The sequence below is a fragment of the Acinonyx jubatus genome, chromosome A3 (assembly GCF_027475565.1).
Source record: "Acinonyx jubatus isolate Ajub_Pintada_27869175 chromosome A3, VMU_Ajub_asm_v1.0, whole genome shotgun sequence".
In the NCBI taxonomy this organism is placed as follows: Eukaryota; Metazoa; Chordata; class Mammalia; order Carnivora; family Felidae; genus Acinonyx; species Acinonyx jubatus.
The window spans coordinates 59,855,366-59,875,789 of record NC_069388.1 but is presented as its reverse complement, the minus strand read 5'-3'; the positions used below and the strand labels follow the sequence as shown (position 1 = coordinate 59,875,789).

Here is a 20,424-nt window from a genome sequence, read left to right as displayed (position 1 = left end):
GAGCAGTGTGTACCTCTCCTAATGTGACTGAAGACTGAAAGAGATCATGCACTGTCTACACCTCCTTCGTGATGGTGAAGGTGTAATAAGATATAAGCCACGGAAGGCACTTAGCACAGTGCCTGGCATCTTGTAAGCTAAAGAGTGTGAGCTGCCCTCGCAAAGGGTGCTGTTGTTATTTTGTTGTTGTTAGTCCCACTTGAGAAGAGATGCAGACTTTGGTCAAATCCTAGCCAGGACATGGTGGAGACCAATGAGCCCTTTACCAATGTCCTCTCCCATGATAAGAAAACAGAAGCAAGCACCGGGATGTCTCCCAGCCTTTAACTGGGCCAGGTGGCCGGGCTGACTCTTGGTTCCTGAGGACATGATCTGCGATAGTCCAAGCAGACTAACTCTTGATGCTCTGCGTGTCCTGGTCTCCTCATGAGCCACACCATCAGGGCAGGGGCCTCCTCCTAGCCATCTCTGCATGTGCTGTGCCCCACATGGGCTGGGGAGGGTGGGAAGGCCAGCAAGGTCTGAACAAGGCCATGGACGAGCCTGGCCCAAGTAACCCAGTGCCCACTGAAGACACACTCTCTAGACTAGCACTCTGTTCCTCCCTGTAGACACTATGCCCTGTGGACAGCTGGCTAGCAGACAGGCCCTGATGCAGCTACACACTGCCCAAGATGGCAGCCCAATTTTCATCCATCTGCCCAGGAGCCTACCATATATATCACTCTGAAAATACCCCATCACACACAACTCTAAATACAATGGGGAAGAAAACCACACAGTTTCTGGACACATGTTTGGCATTTTAACCGAGCTATTTGTATACAGGAAGACTTAAAATTAACCATTCAGAAGATCCTCAGTGTGAAACCATTTCTAGAGATATATTCAACCAGCCCTCTGGGAGGCAGATGCTTCTTACTACTTCATTTTGACTTGCTAGTTAGTGATGGGTTCCCCCCCTTTTTGGTGCCTATTACAATTCAGCCTTGAGGTACTGTTTCTTTCATTTGGAAAGACTTCTATAAGGACCCGCTGACGGATTGAGGCTGGGACTCCAACAGTGGTCTACATCCCATATGACATGCAGGACAGCTGAGTCTGGAAGGTGGGAGTTGTCATGAAGACTGTCTTCTGGGTGAGAGGCAATGAGCTGTACGATGTAAACTACCAGGATTTCCTGCCCTTTGGCTGAGAAAAATAAAGCAAATCTACGCCCTAAGCCAACACACAGTGGGACAGCAGGATTCTTATGTCTCTTGAAAATTTTTGGAGCCACAATTTTTATGAATCTTTTTCCTCTCGCAAAATGTCTTCCTTGTTTATAAAAGTACACATGCACATTGTACAAATCCAGAAAACAGATGAAAGTATAAAGGAGAAGGAAATTTCCCATAAATCAATAACCCAGGAGAGTGTGCTAACACTTTGGCACGCTTCTTGGAATCTTTTTCCGTTACGCTGTCATTTTAAATACCTTAAAAATATGTATCAATGGCTCATTCCCAGCTTTGCAAAACATTCTTTGTGGAAGGAGAGGCCTGATTTTACGCTCTAAGATTTCTGATCTAACGTGCATGTATCATTAACATCTGTCACAATTAGCTGAAGCCAGAACAGTGCCTAGGTGTTTCAATAACAGCAAACATCCTCCATTTCTGCCTCCCCTTCAGGTCCTCTGCCACAGACCTGGTTTACATGGAGGTGATGACGTGTGTAAACACACACTAAGGGGATTGCTGGAGTGGGGGTGGGGTCCTGGGCTCTGGGGACACATGGGACCTCACCTATGTTAAGGGTTTATGTCAGGCTTTCTTTTTTTTTTTTTTAAATGTTTATACACACACACACACACACACACACATATATATTTATATATACGCATATATATATATATATTTTTTTTTTTTTTGAGAGGAGAGATCAAGAATGAGCAGGGGAGAGGCAGAGACACAGAGGGAGACAGAATCCCAAGAAGGCTCCTCGCTGTCAGCACAGAGCGCAATATGGGGCTTGAACTCATGAACTGTGAGAACATGACCTGAGCCAAAACCAACAGTAGGATGCTTAACCGACTGAGCCACCCACATGCTCCTATATGCCAGGCTTCCTATATGAAAGCTGAGGGTTTGGTGTTTTTTTAAGCATTTACTGAGTGATTATCCATCTCAGCTTACACAGATAGCCCCTGATCAATACATGCCTGCAAAGTCTGCAGTCGCTCTTCACCAGTTCTGTTCATGAGCCAGGCTGGGTGATCTTACAGTGGAACTTGGGCTTTTAATTCTTGTGTGAGCATTTGTCTCAAAACTGTGCTGAGCGTTTGGGGAGTGAGGGCTTTTCACAGAGTAAGCTCCCATTCTGAATGATGTGTGATGGGCTGTGTTCTATTTCCACCTCCAGATTGAACTAATTGCCATTCCTACCTTTCCCATTTAACCAATACAGTCAGTCCTCACTGTTTGCGGATTCCATATTTGTGAATTTGCCTACTCACTATAATGTATTTGTAACGCCCACACCAGTTCTTATGACCATTCATGGTCATTTGCAGAGATGTGCAGAGAAGTGAAAAATTCGAGTCTTTGGACAAGCACGGTCCCAGCTGATGAGACTCTGTTTCTTTCCTGTTTCTGCTCTCATACTGTGAACAAATGTCCTCTCTGAGGTATACTTGGTGCCACATTTTTTGCATTTTTATGGGGTTTTGGGGGTGATTTTACTGTAAAATAGCCCCCACGTCTAGTGCTAAAGTGCTGTCTGGTGTTCCTGACCATAAAAAGGCTGTTAGGTGTGTCACAGAGGAAATATGTGTATCAAATGAACTTCATTCAGGCATGAGTTTCAATTTTGTTGGCTGTGAGTGGGATGATAATTAATCAACAATACATACAATACAGTGTCTTAAACACAAACACAAATAAAACAAGGGTATTGCTGATCATTTGACAAAATGTTGTAATCAGAGGCCCACTAGCTCTGATTTCTACTCTTTCTTCTAGGAGCTATGGTTCAGTATTCACTAATTCACTGTTCACAGCAACTTTATGGAGCATAACTACTACACATAATGAGAATCAACTGTACCTGGTGAGTGCCCACGAGGCACCAGGCCCTTTGGCAAGTGCTGAGTCTACAGACAGGAAGGCTGTTTCTAATCTAACACATCTCTCCAGTGCACTGCACACCGGGTCTCCTGCAAGGGCAATCAGAGATTGAGGGATCCTTCGACAGCTAGCACATATTCCACAGTCTGGGAATGAGTTCCAGAGCCTGCTGGCAGGAAACACAAGGGGCCTCTGGGGTACTGGTCTCATTCTGTTTCTTGTCTGGTGTGTTTGGTGTGTGAAAATTCACTGAGACACACATGATCTGTGTATTTCTCTGCATATGTATCACTCTTCAGTAAAAATTAAAAACAAAAACAAAAACAACCCACAAAAACTACTCTAAGATAACCGGGATTCGCTTGGTGCTTGGATAGCAACCAGGAAGGAGTCCGGGTCTCTGTCGAAATACAGAAACGAGGCAAGTCTGCACTGTGGAGCTATTTCCACACTGCATTAGGCAAGGCTACTGCCAGAGGGAGTGAGGGTTCTCTCAAGGATGCCCTCTCCCTGGTCAGCAGAAGCTTCCCATCCTCTTCACTTCCTCTCAGACCTCAAAAGCATCCTGAGGTCCTTGGCCCACTTGCCTTCCTACTGCTGTCCTCCATCACCCCACGAATCTCCCTCTTCCCTCCATCCTCTGAAGGCTTATCCTGAATCCGTTCTCCATTTCCTCTCCTAAATAAGACCCCAAAGATCAGCAAGGGCAGAGAACTTGCCTCTCTAAACACTCTCTTCACAGCCCCCTGGCAAAATGGAGCTCTCAAGGAGGGCAGCTACTATGTCTGGGAGCCTCTTTCCTGGCCACTGGGGCCAAACTGTCCTTACCGCTGTTCCCTATTCCAAGGTCAGGAGGCGCTGCCAGGGTCTCCTCCTCACCCCAGCTCCTGAAACCCACCTTCAGACCTACAGATTGTCTCTCTTGTGATCTTCAAACCCCCATGGCAGGAAAAAAAATGCCACTGTTGTTTTAAATGGTCCTGGTAGCTTGTTTCTATCATAAGAGGTGAGAACCTGTGAAGGCCAAGACTGTGCCCTTTACCCTGGTATTGTGGGAAGTCTCTAGGGAACATCTTACACTTGCTCACCCACGAAGGGCAAACAACACTGATAACGAAGTCATGGTTGTGTAAGTGATTCAGTCCTGGTGAAAGGGCCGATGGAGTCAGGTTTCTCAATGTCACGGCATATTCACCAGGGGAGAGTGGTCAGTCCTTGTCCCAGGGCAGGGATTTGTGCAGGCCTCCACAGTGGGAACTGATGTGAGTCTTTTTCCCAGGGGGGGTCCTGGGGTCTGCCTGGTTTTTTTCTTGTTACAGCACTAGCTATAACTGCTTTAAGACTCTGTTGTTCATAGGCAAAATCTGTGAAAAAGCATTTATAAACAAAAATCAATGCATGTCGGGCACCAGGGTGGTTCAGTTGGTTACACCTCCAACTCTTGATTTCAGCTCAGGTAATTGATTTCATGGTTTATCAGTTCAAGCCCCTTGTCAGGCTCTGTGCTGATAGTGTGGAGCCTGCTTGGGATTCTCTTTCTCTCTTCCTCTCTCTGATCTTCCTCTGCTCTCTCTCAAAATAAATAAACTAAAAAATAAAATAAACCTAAACATTTTTAAAAATGACTGTGAATTGTATTGGGATTTGGATGTGTGAGGTCAGGAACCTGGTCACATGCAAGCACATTTATTGGGGGCGCCCCAGGCATTTGATGCTTTGCCAGGCTCTTTGCTGAACTTCAGGTGCAGCTGCCCAGCCTTCACATGTAAAGGCTGGCAGACATTCCCAAGCTGCCCACCCTGATCCCTACATCTCAAAGTGGAGACCCAGGAAGCCAGAGACAGGTTCAAGGACACAGAGTTGTGATACACATGCTTGGACTCAAAGTCCATTTGCTTAACTGCCACTGTCCGTGCAATTAAAACAGCCTCTAAGCAGAAGGCAGTGACCAAAGTCCATCTCTGAGCATAGAGACAGCTGCTGTCCAGTAACCGCCAGGTAATATAATGGGGACCTTACAAGGATATGGGGATGGAAAGGCACTGTTAATTTGAAGATAATTTTTAGCTACAGCAGATGATGGAGAAAAGGTAGCAAAACTATTATATTACATGGCACCCTCTTATAATTCAAAATGTACACAAACACCTCACTTTGGATTCTTTGCAGATCTCCAGGAGCAGCTGGAATTCTGCAAGATCTTTCTCAAGTGGTCACCAGAGAACAAGTAATTAGTTTGAGGGATAGCCCTTGTACACAGAGCTTAGATTTTCCTTCCTCTATTACCTCTGGGCTGCCCTCACTCCCCCTGAACAGGTAGGGAAATTTCTCCCCACCCAAGAAGTGTTCACAGCTCAGGTTTATTCAGTCTTGATTTTCAGAGCAATACCATATTCCTAATGAACCTCACAACCCTGCTTTCAATCCCCATTTCAGAGACAGGAACACAGAATCTCATGGAGTAAAGGACTTGTCCAGGGTCACACTGCCAAACGCAGGCTTTTCCTCTACTCTTCATTCACCACATCACACACCCTCTCATAGTAAGGAGTATGACCCCACAACTTTCCTATATACCATTCTCTCCCTGTTATAATCTACTCACTGAGTGGCAAACAGTAGTTACTTAGCTTTGGCACTACTGACAGGTGGGGCTGGATGATCCTTTGTTGCTGGGGGCCTTCCTGTGCACTGCAGTATGTTTAACCTCTGCCCACTAGATGCTGGTAGTGCCTCCTTCTTACCACAGTCATGACAGTCAAATATGTCTCCAGATACTGCCAAATGTCTGTGGGGGACAAAGTTGTCCTCACTTGAGAACCACCACAGTATAGCATAACAGTGAAGAGCATCTGGCTGCAGAGGTAGTCTGTGTGGCTCCACACTCCCCTCCACAGTTTACCTGCTATGTTCCCTTGGGCAAGTTCTTTGGCCTAAGTTCCAGCTTTCCCATTTATAAAATAGGATTCTTGTTGCAAATTAAAATGTAAAACATTTAATATGAGCCTTGGCACTTAGTGAGTGCATAATATACATGAACTATTATTGTCACTATACAGAGTGTGTATAAGTGTGGTGAGTAAATCCACTGTAGACCCTGACTAAGGGAAGCTGATGTAGTGAGGGAGACGGACACACACACACACACACACACACACACACACACACACACACAGGTGAAAGTGTAATGATGCTTTGACAGTAGGCACATTTTTGGGAACAGCACAGAGCACAACCCTTACAGGGTGTCAAGAAGATGCTACTTGCCCTGAAAGAGTGCCATCCGACAGAACTTTCTGCAGCGATGGAAATGATCTCTGTGCTGTCAGCTAGCCATGAGATATGGGGCTGCTGAGTCCTTGAGATGTGGCTAGTATGACTGAGAAACTGAAGTTTTAAATTTAATTTTAATTCATTCAAGTTTACATTTAAATAGTCACGTGCTAGGGATCCCAGTGGGCTCAGTCAGTGAGCATGAGACTCACTGATAGTGAGTTTGAGCCCCATGTTGGGGGGGAGAGTTTACATAAAAAAATAAAATAATATAAACAGACATATGAGGCTAACAGTTCCATGTTGGTTAACGGAGATCTAGATCCTTGCTACTCAAATGTTGGTCTGTACACCAGCAGTACTGTCCCCATCAGAATCAGAGTCTTCATTTTAACGAGATTCACAAACATTTGTAAGTTTGAGAAAGTGCTGCCCAAGAACAGGCGTTCTCAGTGCTAGCCACACATTAGAATCACTTGTGGAGTCTTTAATACTCCCATTGTCTGGGGCTCACCCTGCACCCATCAACCTGAACCTGTGGGGGTGATGACCCCAATTTGCATCCATCACTGGGAAGCAGTGATATCAATGCTGCTCCAAACTTCCAGCCTGAGGGAGCCTTGGAGAGCCCATGATGCTGCCTTCTGGCAACACCGAGCACCCGTCTGACCAGGTGGTCCAGTTCCTGAACTGGGCTGATGCCCCCGCCCTCCACCCCCCACCGCTCCAGGATCTGGTGAACCCTCCCCTCCTGAAATCAGCCAGTGCCCCCTGCCTTGTATCTGGACATCTACTCCCAGGACCACCCCACTGATGCCCACACAGTCCTCAACTATGGTCTTACTGCTCAGGCTTTTGGCACTCTCTGCCCAGGACACTCGCCCACTTCTGTCATGAAGACGCTGCCGTCTCTCTTCAAGTGCACTCTTCTCCCACCAGCCCTGGGATAAGTGCATAGGGGGCTTCAGTCCCTGCATGAGGTTATGGCTGCCCTGGAGAAAGTGCTGCCGTGCACTCTGAAGTGGCAGCAGCATGCAGATGGATGGTGGGGGGCACTGCCTCTCCACACCCTAGGAGGTGGGCTGCACCTTTGCAGGAGCCTGAATGCTGGGCTGGCAAGTTTTAGACAGAGCAAAGCACAGCATGACCCTGATCTCCTACAGTCCATCACCCTTCCTCAGATAGAGCCAGAAGATTCTCAGTATCTTCCTAGTCATTCTCAGGTCCTAGCAGTCACTGTGGTCACTTTGGAATATGATGTAGATTTTAGGTTGAGTCAGTATTAAGTCTCCTGTTCCCCTGAATGCAGGGTGTCTGAGCTGGGGTGGGAGGTCCTTTCCCAAGTGCTTAGGGTCTGGGAAGGAGGAAAGGTGAGGAGAATAGGCAGGGTTCTCCTGTGATTGGCTCCTACCATTGCCTCAGTGGGGTCCATCCAATCTGGGGCTGGCAGGTGTCTGAGACTGAGCCAGGGATGCTCATCTGCAGCTATGCCTCTCTGGCTGTGACTCAGCTCTTCCTCTGCTCTTGCTGCTGTGTCCCTTTGCCCTCTACATCAGGCAGGGCTCTGGGAGCACAGGTGTGTTATGTGGCAACCATGGTGGCCTTAATCCAGCACTGGTCTCCCAGCTGCAGGGCACACCTGTCCAGCTCTCCCAGAAGTCCCACACAAGGCCCCTTTGTAGACTCTGGACAAGGGAGGCCTCCTGACCCCACCCCATTGAGCTGGGGGCTCACAGAACTGTAGCTGTGCTCCTGGAAGAAAGTGTTTTGCAAATCCCCCTTCTTCCTCTCCCCTCTCAGGGCCCCTGTATATTCTCAGGGGGTGGGGTGGACTCCTCACAATATTCTACGCACACGCTCTCTCTGGGTTCTCGTATCTATGCGTTGGTGCCCTCACTGGTTTCACCAGGGACAGAGAAAATCCCATTCCCATATACTGTTGTTCTATGCAACTCAGATGAGTATATTTTGGTACATCCTTAGGAAGTTATGACTGTACTGTTGGAAACTACAACACATTTTGTAGTTACAAAGCTTTTGCTGCCCTGTGCATTACTAATAACTTCGTCTTACAAAGGAGGAAATTAAGACTTAGAGGTTAAGGAATCTCATTTGTTCAAAATCCCACAGCCCCTGAAAGGTGGACCTTGCAGTAAAACCTCCAAACCCACACTCTTCAATCTTACCACCCAGCCCCCTGCCTTGCCCTTGTACCTGTCCATGCAAACCACAGCGGGGTTCCGTGGGGAACCCACTGCAGGCCACAAGACCCCCAAGCACAGATACTCCATAGAGAAAAACAAAAATGTGGATGTTCTCAGGGAGCTCAAGATTGAGTTCAGAAATGCAGAGTGCATTCAGGGCAAGCAGGAGTGTGTGCAGAGTGCCAAGGGAAGCTGGTGACACGGGTGGGGCTGGAGATGTCAGAGGAAGTGAATGAGTGGCAGGCAAACTTAGGAAGGCTGAAATGTCAACCTTGGCCAGAATCCACAAAGCCCTAAATGCACCCCCACCCCCAGGAAGGCATATACAGTGGGAAGGTATAGAGAGTTTTAAAGAGGAAAGCTCCATGGTTACACCCAGACCTGGGAAGAGAGAGTTGCAGGGAAGTGCTGTGGGCATTGGGTTAAAGACGAAGAGATCTGACTATGCTGACAGCTCAGAACCTGGAGCCTGCTTGGTATTCTCTGTCTCCCTTCTCTCTGTCCCTCCCCGACTCACACTCTGTCTCTTTCAAAAATAAACAAACATAAAAAAAAAAAAGAGCTGATGTGGGGGCAAGATAAAGACACTTCACATTAAGATGGCCAGGACCCACTGACCAAGGAGGACCTTTTTCATCCATCAGATTGAAAAAAAAAAACCTGTGATCTTTTCATCTAGTGCTAATGAGAGGTTCTCTACTCTATGCAAAGAGGTGTAGATTGGTACTACCTTTATGGGGGGGGGTGCAATCTGAAGCTAAAAACTGCACATGCCCTTGAGCCAGAAAGCCCACTTTTAAGAATCTGTCCTACATGAGCACTGGGTGTCATGTGTAAGAGAGGAATCACTGGATTCTACTCCTGAAGCCAAGACTACACTATGTGTTAACTAACTTGAATTAAAAAAAAATCTAGGGGCGCCTAGGTGGCTCAGTAGGTTAAGTGTTTAACTTCAGCTCAGGTCATGATCTCACAGTTCGTGGGTTCGAGCCCCGTGTTGGGCTCTCTGCTGTTAGCACAGAGCCTGCTTTGGATCTTCTGTCTCCCTCTCTCTGTCTCTCCCCTGCTCGTTCTCTCCCTCTCTCAAAAGGAAATTAAAAAAACATTAAAAAAAAAATCTATCCTACAGAAGGAACAGTGTAACTCCATAGAGAAAAAATAGACAAGAATGGTTACTGCAGCAAAAGGAAAAAAAAAAAACCTCAACACACTCAGAATGCCCTTCAGTAGGGAATGGTTAAATAAAATATGGTACAGGCACTATGCAGCCCTTAAAAGGAATGAGGTCAAGTGACTCACTCTGATCAGAAAAGAGGCCCATGTCTTATCGTGGAGTGAAAATATCAAATTGTGAGCCAACATGTATAATATTTTTGTGATTAAAAAAAGGGGGGATTCATCTGTGTGTTGTTCATACTGATGCAGCTCTGACTGCTACTGGCATGGGAAAGAGCTGGTGGTGGTTCCTTCTGTGGGTGGGATTTGAGATATTCAGAATGGGTGGAGAGAAGGTCACTGTCACTTTTTTGTATCATTTAAGAGATTATTTAAAAATTTACATGGAGTAAAATTCATTTTTGTTACAGGGTTTTAGGAGTTTTAATACCCTTAGATTCTTACAAAAAGTCACAAATAGGATATGGAACAATGTCAACACCCAAAGAATTCTCTCATGCCTCCCCTTTGTAGGGACCCTATCTTTATCCCCAGCCCATGACAACTACGGATCTGTTCTCTGTATCTTTGCCTCATCCAGATATCATATAAATGGAATAATATGGTTTGTAATCTTTTGAGACTGCCTGCTTTCACTTAGCATATGCATTTAAGATGTTACGGTGTGTACTGGAAGTCCATTCTTTTTTATTGCTGAGTAATATTCCATTGTTTGGATGACCAATTGAAGGATATTTGGAGTGTCCCCAGTTTTGGGGGATTATGAACAATGTTGCCATAAATATTCATGTACAGGCTTTCATGTGAACCTAAGTTTTCATTTATCTAGGATAAATACTTAGAAGTGGAATTGCTATGTTATAAGGTAAGCGTATTTGATTTTGTAAGAAACTGCCAAACTTTTCCAAAGTGACTGCACCATTCTGCACTTCCGCTAGCAATGTACGAGAGCTCCAGCTGCTCTGCCTCCTCCCCAGCGCATGGTCATATTAGCTTTGTTTCAGCCATTCTAATATGTGTATAATGCTATCTCATTATGGTCTTAATTGGTGTTTCTCTAATGGCTAATGATGTTTCACGTGCTTATTTGCCATCTCTGTATTCCCACTGGTGAAATATTTGTCCATGTCTTCTGCTTATTCTAATTGTATTTCTTTGCTTTGTACTGTTGACTTTTAAGAACACTTTATATATTTTAGATACTAGTCCTTTGTGGGATATGTGGTTTGTAGATATCTTCTCGTATTCTGTAGCTTGTCTTGTTTCATCCTCTTAACGGGGTCTTCGGCAGAGCAAAAGTTTTTAATTCCAGTGAAGTCCAATTTATCAGTTTTTCCTCTTATGGATCATGCTTTGCGGTCAAGTCTAAGAACTCTTTGTCTAGTCCTATGTTTCAAAGATTTTCTCTTAAGTTCCTGAAAGTCTTCTGGTCTCACTTTACATTTAACTCATTGAACCCCTTTTGAGTTAACTGTGATACATGATGTGAGACTTAAGTCAAGGTTCATATTTTTGCTTAGATGTTCACATGCTCCAGAATCATTTGTTGAAAAGATGAAATAAACGCATGTAAATACAGCTCTAAAAACAAAACAAAAGTGCAAAAGTAATTCACCTGAGCTCCTTGGACTTCTAAATTCAAAAATTTAGAAAGTTTTTAGTCACTATTCCTTCAGATATTTTTTTCTGCTCAAGTCTTTTTCTCCTTCTGAACTCCTATGACATGAATGTTAACGCTTTTTCATATTGTTCCAATAGTCCTTGAGGCTTTTTCCCCCCTTTTTGTACTCAGACTATTTTCTATTAATCTGTTTTGAAGTTCACTGACTCTTCTGTCATCTCTATTCTACTAAGGAGTTTTTCTAATAAATCTTATTTCTGATACTGTGTTTTCCTGTTCTAAGATGTCTGTATTTTTTTCATAGCTTCTATTTCTTTGAAGAGAATTTGTATCTTCCCATTCATTTCTTTAACAAATTTTTTTTCTTTCTTTCTTTTTTAAATTTACATCCAAGTTAGTTAGAATATAGTGCAACAATGATTTCAGGAGTAGATTCCTTAATGCCCCTTACCCATTTAGCCCATCCCCCCTCATACAACCGCTCCAGTAACCCTCTGTTCTCCATATTTAAGAGTCTCTTATGTTTTGTCCCCCTCCCTGTTTTTATATTATTTTTGTTTCCCTTATGTTCATCTGTTTTTTCTCTTAAAGTCCTCATATGAGTGAAGTCATATGATTTTTGTCTTTCTCTGACTAATTTCGCTTAGCATAATACCCTCTAGTTCCATCCATGTAGTTGCAAATGGCAAGATTTCATTCTTTTTGATTGCCAAGTAATATTCCATTATATATATATATACCACATCTTCTTTATCCATTCATCCGTCAATGGACATTTGTGCTCTTTCCATACTTCAGCTATTGTTGATAGTGCTGCTGTAAACACTGGGGTGCATGTGTCCCTTCAAAACAGCATACCTGTATCCCTTGGATAAATGCCCAGTAGTGCAATTGCTGGGTCATAGGGTAGTTCTATTTTTAATTTTTTGAGGAACCTCCATACTGTTTTCCAGAGTGGCTGCACCAGGTTGCATTCCTACCAGCAGTGCAAAAGAGATCCTCTTTCTCTACATCCTCGCCAACATCTGTTGTTGCCTGAATTGTTAACGTTAGCCATTCTGATAGGTATGAGGTGGTATCTCGTTGTGGTTTTGATTTGTATTTCCCTGATGATGAGGGATGTTGAGCATCGTTTCATGTGTCTGTTGGCCATGTGGATGTCTTATTTGGAGAAGTGTCTGTTCATGTCTTTAGCCCATTTCTTCACTGGATTATTTGTTTTTTGGGTGTTGAGTTTGATAAGTTTTCTATAGATTTTGGATACTAACCCTTTACCTGATATGTCATTTGCAAATATCTTCTCCCATTCTGTTGGTTGCCTTTTAGTTTTGCTGATTGTTTCCTTCGCTGTGCAGATGCTTTTTATTTTGATGATGTCCCAGTAGTTCATTTTTGCTTTTGTTTTCCTTGCCTCCGGAGACGTGTTGAGTAAGAAGCTGCTATAGCCAAGGTCAAAGAGGTTCTTGCCTGCTTTCTCCTCTGGGATTTTGATGGCTTCCTGTCTTACATTTAGGTCTTTCATCCATTTTGAGTTTATTTTTGTGTATGGTATAAGAAAGTGGTCCAGGTTCATTTTTCTGCATGTCACTGTCCAGTTTTCCCAGCACCACTTCCTGAAGAGACTGTTTTTATTCCATTGAATATTCTTTCCTGCTTTGTCAAAGATTAGTTGGCAAAGATTAGTTTGTGGGTCCATTTCTGGGTTCTCTATTCTGTTCCATTGATCTGAGTGCCTGTTCTTGTGCCAGTACCATACTATCTTGATGGTTAACAGCTTTGTAATATAGCTTGAAGTCCAGCTTCCCATTCATTTCAAGAGTGCTCACTTTTACTTTTTAGATCATGGTATAATTGTTGCTTTAAAGTTTTTTTCTAATAATACTAATATTTGAATCACCTCAATGTTGGTGTCTTTTCTTAGAAAATTTTTTAGGTTTTCCTGATTCTTTGATATGTTGAACAATTTTTGTTTGTATCCTAGACATTTTGAGTGTCTGTTCACACTCGGTCCTATTAAAATTCTCAAAGGTTCTGCTGCACTGATTCTAGTCAGTCTCATGCAGATGTATGTCAGAGACAAACTCTTGACCTCATGCACCTAGGTAAGGATCCTTTCTCAGGTGTCTCCCTTCTGTGATTTCCACTCCCACCCTCCAGTTTTCCAGCTAGAAAACCAGGGTTTACCCTCTGTGCTGCTGTGTGCTCCAGTGGCCAGCACTCCGCAGGGCAGGGGGCAAGAGAAAGAAATCTGCAGGACCACCACAAGCACAACTTGTCACTGTGGCCGCTGCTGTGAGGGGCTGTGGCTTCACTACTAGATCTCTGCTGGTGTGCTGCCCAGAGAGTCAAAGGGCTCTGAACCCCACATGCTGCTATGGATGGAGGTGGTGCTCATCTGAGTAGGTCTGGAAGGATTAAAAGAGCTTTGCCCTAAAAGATGCCATTGCCACAGCCACAAGGACAAGAAGTTCCAGTTTGCTGCTGGCATTTGCCTGGCGCAGTGATGAGAGAACCCAAAGGGCTCCAGCCTGCAGGCTGTGCCACCACATGGAGGGGCTTGCTGCTTTGCTGCTGGTGCTCACATGGAGTAGGGCCAGGACTGTCCAACAAACTGCCCTACAGGGCTGGTGCTGGTGGTGGTGGGGAGCAGGAGGAGCAGGGCTGGAGAGTCACAAGAGCGGGGATCTGCAGAGGTTGCTGGTACCATGGAGGCAAGGCAGGCAGGTCTTCAGAGTCCTGATCTCTCTGCCCAGCCCACCAGCTCCTACCTACCTTTCAGAATTCTCTGACATTCACTTCATGCATTTTGTCAAGGCTTTTAAATTTTATCAGTGGGAGACATAGGGTGGTGTGTGTTTACTCCACCTTGGTCAGAAATGTAAGTCCCTTTTTACAGAATTTTAAAGAAGTAGGATTACAAAGTGATTTTTCTTTATAATTTTTAGACTTTTCAGTGTTTTTTCCATGTTAAAATCTTTTTGATAACTCTGAGTTCTTTAGCTTATCTGGATAGATGAGGTAACTGAAAAGGAAAGTGATTGAGGTTGGTGGAGGTATGGATAATTATGAATGTTGAGATGTCAAGACAGGGATGCCCACAGACGGTTAAGCGCTGCTTGCTGTGGCTGAAGGAGTCAAAGGAAGAGAGAACTTGAGAAACAGGTGGGAATATGAGATGTTTTCTGTCTGGGGGCACTGAGGAGAGTTTGGTGCACTGAGAGGCAGCCAAGGAAGAGAAAATATATGCAGTTGGAGAAGCACAGGAAAGGTGGAGAAATGGAGGCCCAGGATGTTGACCATACTTGGTCAGGAAGGGACTGTCAAGGGAAGGATAGGCCGAAAAGAGGAGGAGATGTGAACAGACTTTTCTTTTCTTTTCTTTTTTTAAGAATTCAAGATATATAAACACAGTTGACCCTTGAACAACACAGGTATGAAGTGCCAAGGTCCATATATATGAGAATTTTTCTAAATACCATATAGTGCTATAAGCATATTTCCTCTTCCTTATGATTTTCTTAATAACATTTTCTTTTAGCTAGCTTACTTAATAGTAAAAATTCACTATATAAGACACATAACGTACAAAATATATGTTAACTGTGTTATCGATAAAAGGTCAACAGTAGGCTATTAGTAGTTAAATTTTGGGGATTACAGGTGGATTTTTTGGCTGCACAGGGGGTTGGTCCCTGTAACCCCTGCACTGTTGAGTGATCAACTGAATATTTTTTAGCATGATACCAAAAAAAGACTCCTTATGTTCTACTCAAATGAACTTAAATACAACTAAAGTAACTGTCATAGAGTAGGTGACAGTCTCTTTGAATTCCTTTCCTCCAGAAAATGCCTCTGACACCCAAAGACAAGATGGGCATCTATCTACACTCCCCTGTGGCATCCAGCTGCCACCTGGCCCTTTAGACTGGTAAGCTCCTTGAGGGCGAGGTCCTCATGCTTTTCCTGATGGCCTTTTGGGGGCCAGCACAGTGCTGTGTGTATCACAGAAATATATGCAATATTTCTTGCAAGAATGAACACATGAATGAGTGAGTACCTGAGTCTAGAGAAAGAGGTTCAGAGGTCTGCGTGTGCTACTGTATCACCCGCCCAGTCTGGAGGGAATGAGCTTAGACAGAAGGCTGAGGCTCATTGTCAAATGAGGCTCCTGGGTGACAATGGCAATTTGTCCAACTATTCTCCAAAATACCCAACATGTGACCACAACCAAATGAAACAAAAATTACACACACACAAAGAAGAATGACTAGAAGGAAAAGACAACAGGGATAACATCTAGAAAGCAGACTCCTAAGTGGTGGCTTTTTTCTATATACTTCCTATGTTTTACCATTTTCTCACACAAGAATCTCTTTTTTCCTGACCTGTCATTTAGACTCTGGGATGGACTGGCTTACCAGGAGGATGGGTAATGTCCTGCACAAGTGAACAAGGCTGGTAACCCCAAGCTGTTAACCTCCTATTAATGGTCTTGTTTGCACTAATGAGCACATACAGTACTGGGATTGCAGAACCGCCCCAACATGGCCCTGTGAGGTCCAGCCCACTTGGCAAAGCTGGGCTCCTCTGTTTACTGCAACAACTGGGGCATCCTCCCTGCCTCCCCCACGGAAGGATTCTTTCATGCCTTCAGAGAAGGAAGGTGGGAATGTGGACGAGAGGAGGAAGAATAAGCAGAGTGCAGGGGACAAAGTGCTTGAGTCCTGAAGGGAGGATTGTGCACCCATCTGGGACACCTTGGCGACCTAACTCTCTGGTGTGTGCGCCCCTGGAAGGCGTACAGGGGTGGCAGCCCATCTGGGAGCTCTGGGTAAAGTGCCTGCCACCACAAGATAATAAACAGCAGTAATTAGGTCTTTCTGGAAAACTGAATAATACTGATATTAAAACTGTTATTATATGTATGTCTTGTATGAATTTAATTGCTTCCAGTGGTTATATTTTGGGAGCAGTGAGGATGGAAGTAGAAGTAATAAGAATGAATTAAACCACAAGCAGATCCAGTGTCTGGGGAAGATAGAAGCTGCTTTCACTAATGGGATTTGACAACACAGACCCTGTGATTCTGTTCTGGTCTGCATGAGGCAGGCCCTAGACCCCAAGGTCCCAGGCAGCAGCCAAAACCCAACCTGACACTCGCCCTTCAAATACCACCCACACTTTGAGAGAGATGGTTTCAAGCAGAATGAGGGTAATTCTTCCCTTCCTCTCTCTGCACTGAAATGAAAATCACTACCCCTGCCCTGAAGTAACCTAGATTCTTTCACCTTGGAATTCAACTGGATTGGCTATTTCTGTCACTTAGAGAATGTTAACAAGTGGACAATTCTTTTATACTATACTTTTAAGTAAAGCTGTAATAAATACCGTATTTTATAAACTAAAGAAAAAAAATAAGGTCCTTATAGACCAGTCCAGTCATCGGACAATAAACAAGCCTAAACTCTCACAGCTTAGGCTGAGGAAGTTTTAAATTATTAATATGTCAAGCATTGCCGTCTGAAGCTTCTTTTCCAGCTCTGACCATGAACCCAAGTATCCTGTGTTTCAGTTCCATTCAGTCAGCAAGCCCTTGAGAGACATTTTCAATTCCAGGCCATGAAGGTGGATGGTGCTGATGTCAGGGTTTTATCTGCACAGAGAAAACCCCCTCCTCCCTTGATATTTTAATGGGTTTTTGAAGCACTCTACAATAGCTTCAATAACCTGGCTGGAAATCTGCAGAGTGGATCATCAGCTACAGCTTGAACCTCTCCCAGAGCTCCCTTGCTAATTAGCCTAATGTAGCGACAGTAGCAGCAGCAAAAAATTACAGCTGAGCCAAGGGGCCTTGCATCAGGAAGGCCATGCATGTGGGCTCCTTCAGGGGGTTCTCCTGGCACTACTCCCTGGAACTGTCACCTTAAGAACTTAAAGCACTATACACACACACACACACACACACACACACACACTTTCACTTCCTAGGATGAAAGCAGAAAAGATAAGAGTTTCTTTGACAACTGTCTTTACATTGCTTTCTGTGAGCTAATTTTTTCTTACGTGTGCACTTCACCTTCCTTTTAGGGTGTGGGGTCCCTAGGAGAACAACTGCGTCCTATTTCCTCTCTGTCCACAATGCAGCACTAAAGTGGAGTCCTGGACTTAGAATAGCCACTTAAAAACATCCTAAAAGTTTTGGTTTTTTTCAAATAAAATTTGCCATGGAAAATTTCTCTTTAGGGCCCTCATCACATGCACACACGACTGGTCCGTGTAGTTTCGTTTCTGGCACACTGATTTCCATTAATAAAAGAACCCAGCAATGAAAGATGATTTAGCTCTGCCACAAATACCCATTTCCAACAGATATGTTTCATCTGAAACACTATAAATAAAAAGTGACAAATGTCAAAGACATAGAAAGGTCATCTATTTTGCCTCTGCTCATTTTAAAGGGCAGTTGCTTTAGAAGATTCTTCCATTCAGCCCCAATCTTCACACCACCTCCTTTCTGGGACAGGAAGTTAACGCCCACCCCGAGGGGCTCTCCTTTTACACAAAAGGCTCGTGACTCCAATAAATGGGATGCTTCCCGCATGAGGCTGGGCCACATGAGCCTGATTACTAAACAGGAAAAAATTCTTTCTTGGGGAGTGGGGTGGGGAGAAGGTCAGAAGGACACTAAATGACAGAGGAGCCAGATGCTTCATTTATAACCAACAAGTGCTGTAGGCCCCAGGAGTACCTCCTTCTACCAGAGTACACATATCTCAAGATTCTGGAACTCACTGAGCTTCCGATCTTAAGAAATGATAGAAGCATTTGAATGATCCCCTGAGCAGCCCATCTCCTCTCCGGGAATATGCTGCAAGATGAGTTTTTACATTTTCCTTACTTCTCCGAACTTCCACAAAATCCTGCTCTGTTTCCCCCTTCTCTGGTCTCTATTCATAACTCTGGATGAACCGTGTTAGTGGTACCGAGAGGGATTCCGACGTTTTCGCCCTTAGATCTTGCATACTCTGCGGACGCCCCACTTGCCCACGGCCCTGCCCCTTCCCCACCAGGCGGCGCGAGCTCTTACCAGCTGGCCTGTGCGGCGACCGCGTCTCTGCCGACCGGGTCTCCCGTCTTAGGTCCTGGGGCAGCGCGGCCTTGACCAGTTCCCCGGGGCCCGCGTCCGGGGACGGCAGGGGGCGGCTCTGCAGCTGCGGCTTCCGGGGCAGGGGCGGCTTGGAGCTGAGCGGCTCCGAGGGCCGAGCCTTCCCCTTTCCCTGCTCGTGCGGGGACCGTGCCCCTCGAGGGGAGGGGGCCTTCGCGACCTGACATTTCTCGTCTTTGGGGAGCAAAGCCAGCCCCCCTCTTTCTAACCGGATTTCAGCGCTGTATCTCTTTATCCCTCTTGCTTCGGCAGAGGACGCCTCTCTGTGCTTGAAGGACAGAGACGTGGAGCGCAGCTTGACGGCAAAGGGGCCTCTGTCCTCCCCCGATGTCGGCTCGCGAGCCGCCGGGCAGGGGTCTCCCGGGGCGTCCCGGGGGCTCCGGCCCGGCCCGGCCGCCGCGTCCCCCGAGTCCCGAGGGCCGCCGCCGCTGTGGGGCTCGGGGGGCGCCCGCAGGTCGTCGAGCGCCGCCTCGCTCCTCCAGGCCAGGCTGCTCCTCAGAAGCGGCAGGCGCACCGGCAAGGCGCCCGCGGGGACCGCGTGCTCCAACAGGCGGGCGCTGCCCGAGCGCGGCCACGCCCGGCCCGACGACACGGAGAACTTCACGGCCCGCAGCTCGCTGCCTGCCCGCTCCACCTTCCGCTCGGGCGCCGGCCTCACCGGGCCCCCCTGTGGGGGCTCCGCGGGCTCGGCCCGGGGCGGCTCGGCCTCTCCGTCCAGGGGACCGGGAGCGTGCTCCTCCGCAGGCGGCTCGCAGGCGGCCGGCGCGCCGGGGCTCTCGCTCACCGCCGGGGCCTTGTGCTTCAAGCAGCTCTTGGGAGCCGAGGGGCTTGGGGCAGGGGTCTCTGGAGATCCCTTCCCTGCTCCCTCGGGCTCGGGCGCTTCCAGCGTCAGCTCCACCTCCTTCTGGACACTTTGGTCTGGCCCATCTAGACTAGGGGGTGTCTCCGAGGTGACGGCAGGGTCAGTCTCGGGAGGCGTCGTGTCCCCCTCGGGGATGGAGGGGGATAATCGAATCTCGATGTCTCCAGAAGCACAAATCACCTCATCAGCTGTTTCCCTGGCTGGGGGACTTGTGCTTTCCAGGGACGGCTCCTCCCTCTGGATTTCGCTGTCAGGATTATGGTGGTGATGCGGGGAACCTTCTGGCAGAGATGGGGACTCCGCGCGGGGGACTGGGCCCGACTCGGACTCAATGACCTCGGGGGTGGCTGGGCGGCTTGAGGTGTTATCCCCAAGGAAGCTCTCCTCCTCGGCGCTGGCACTGAGTGCAGGGCAGTGCTGCAGGCGTGCCCGCCTAGCCCGTGGCCCCCCAGATTGCAGCATGGTGGCTAGTCCTCCAGGCTCAGGGCTTCTGTCGAGTCCCACATCCTGCTGTGCAGAATTGGGGTTCTCTTCTGTGCTGACTTTGGGTAAGGACTTATCATCATATTCCTCTTCCTCTGGGGTGCACGTCAGATCACTCAGGGATTCAGACTGTGCTCGCTGGCAGAGATAAAAAGGACAAAGACAGCATCATCATGTCAAATATGTCAAATGCCTATGACATTCCCATTTTGTATAAGAGGAAACAGTGTGTCTCTAAAGCTGGCACCTAAGCAGGCAGTGACACAGGGTAGGGTGTCTCTTAATAACTCCCATATTGGTCTGTTTGGAATCTTGCCTTACAAATTCAGCTTTCAGCAGAACAATGGCAGCTATGCCGTCTAGGTAAATGGTGCTTAAGGTTCTAGTGGCTGAGCCACAAACACTGCTCCACAGAGCAAAGGGAAGGGGATCAAATCAGCTGGGTGTCTGCCATGCTTTACACTCCACACCTATTATTTCATTTACTCTTGATTCATCCCAGCAAGGAAGAATTATTTCCTCTTTGCACTTGT

At 46.3% G+C, this 20,424-nt stretch overlaps 1 protein-coding gene across 5 annotated transcripts in view; it reads right to left on the bottom strand.

The window, feature by feature from the left end:
* CRACDL (CRACD like) overlaps positions 1 to 20,424 on the bottom strand; it is a 138,666-nt gene that overhangs the window by 9,647 nt on the left and 108,595 nt on the right. For all 5 annotated transcript variants that reach the window (XM_027072638.2, XM_027072639.2, XM_053200478.1 and 2 more), the window contains one exon: positions 18,469 to 20,029. In XM_027072638.2, the coding sequence (XP_026928439.1) occupies positions 18,469 to 20,029 (1,561 nt within the window). The remainder of the gene's footprint in view (positions 1 to 18,468; positions 20,030 to 20,424) is intronic.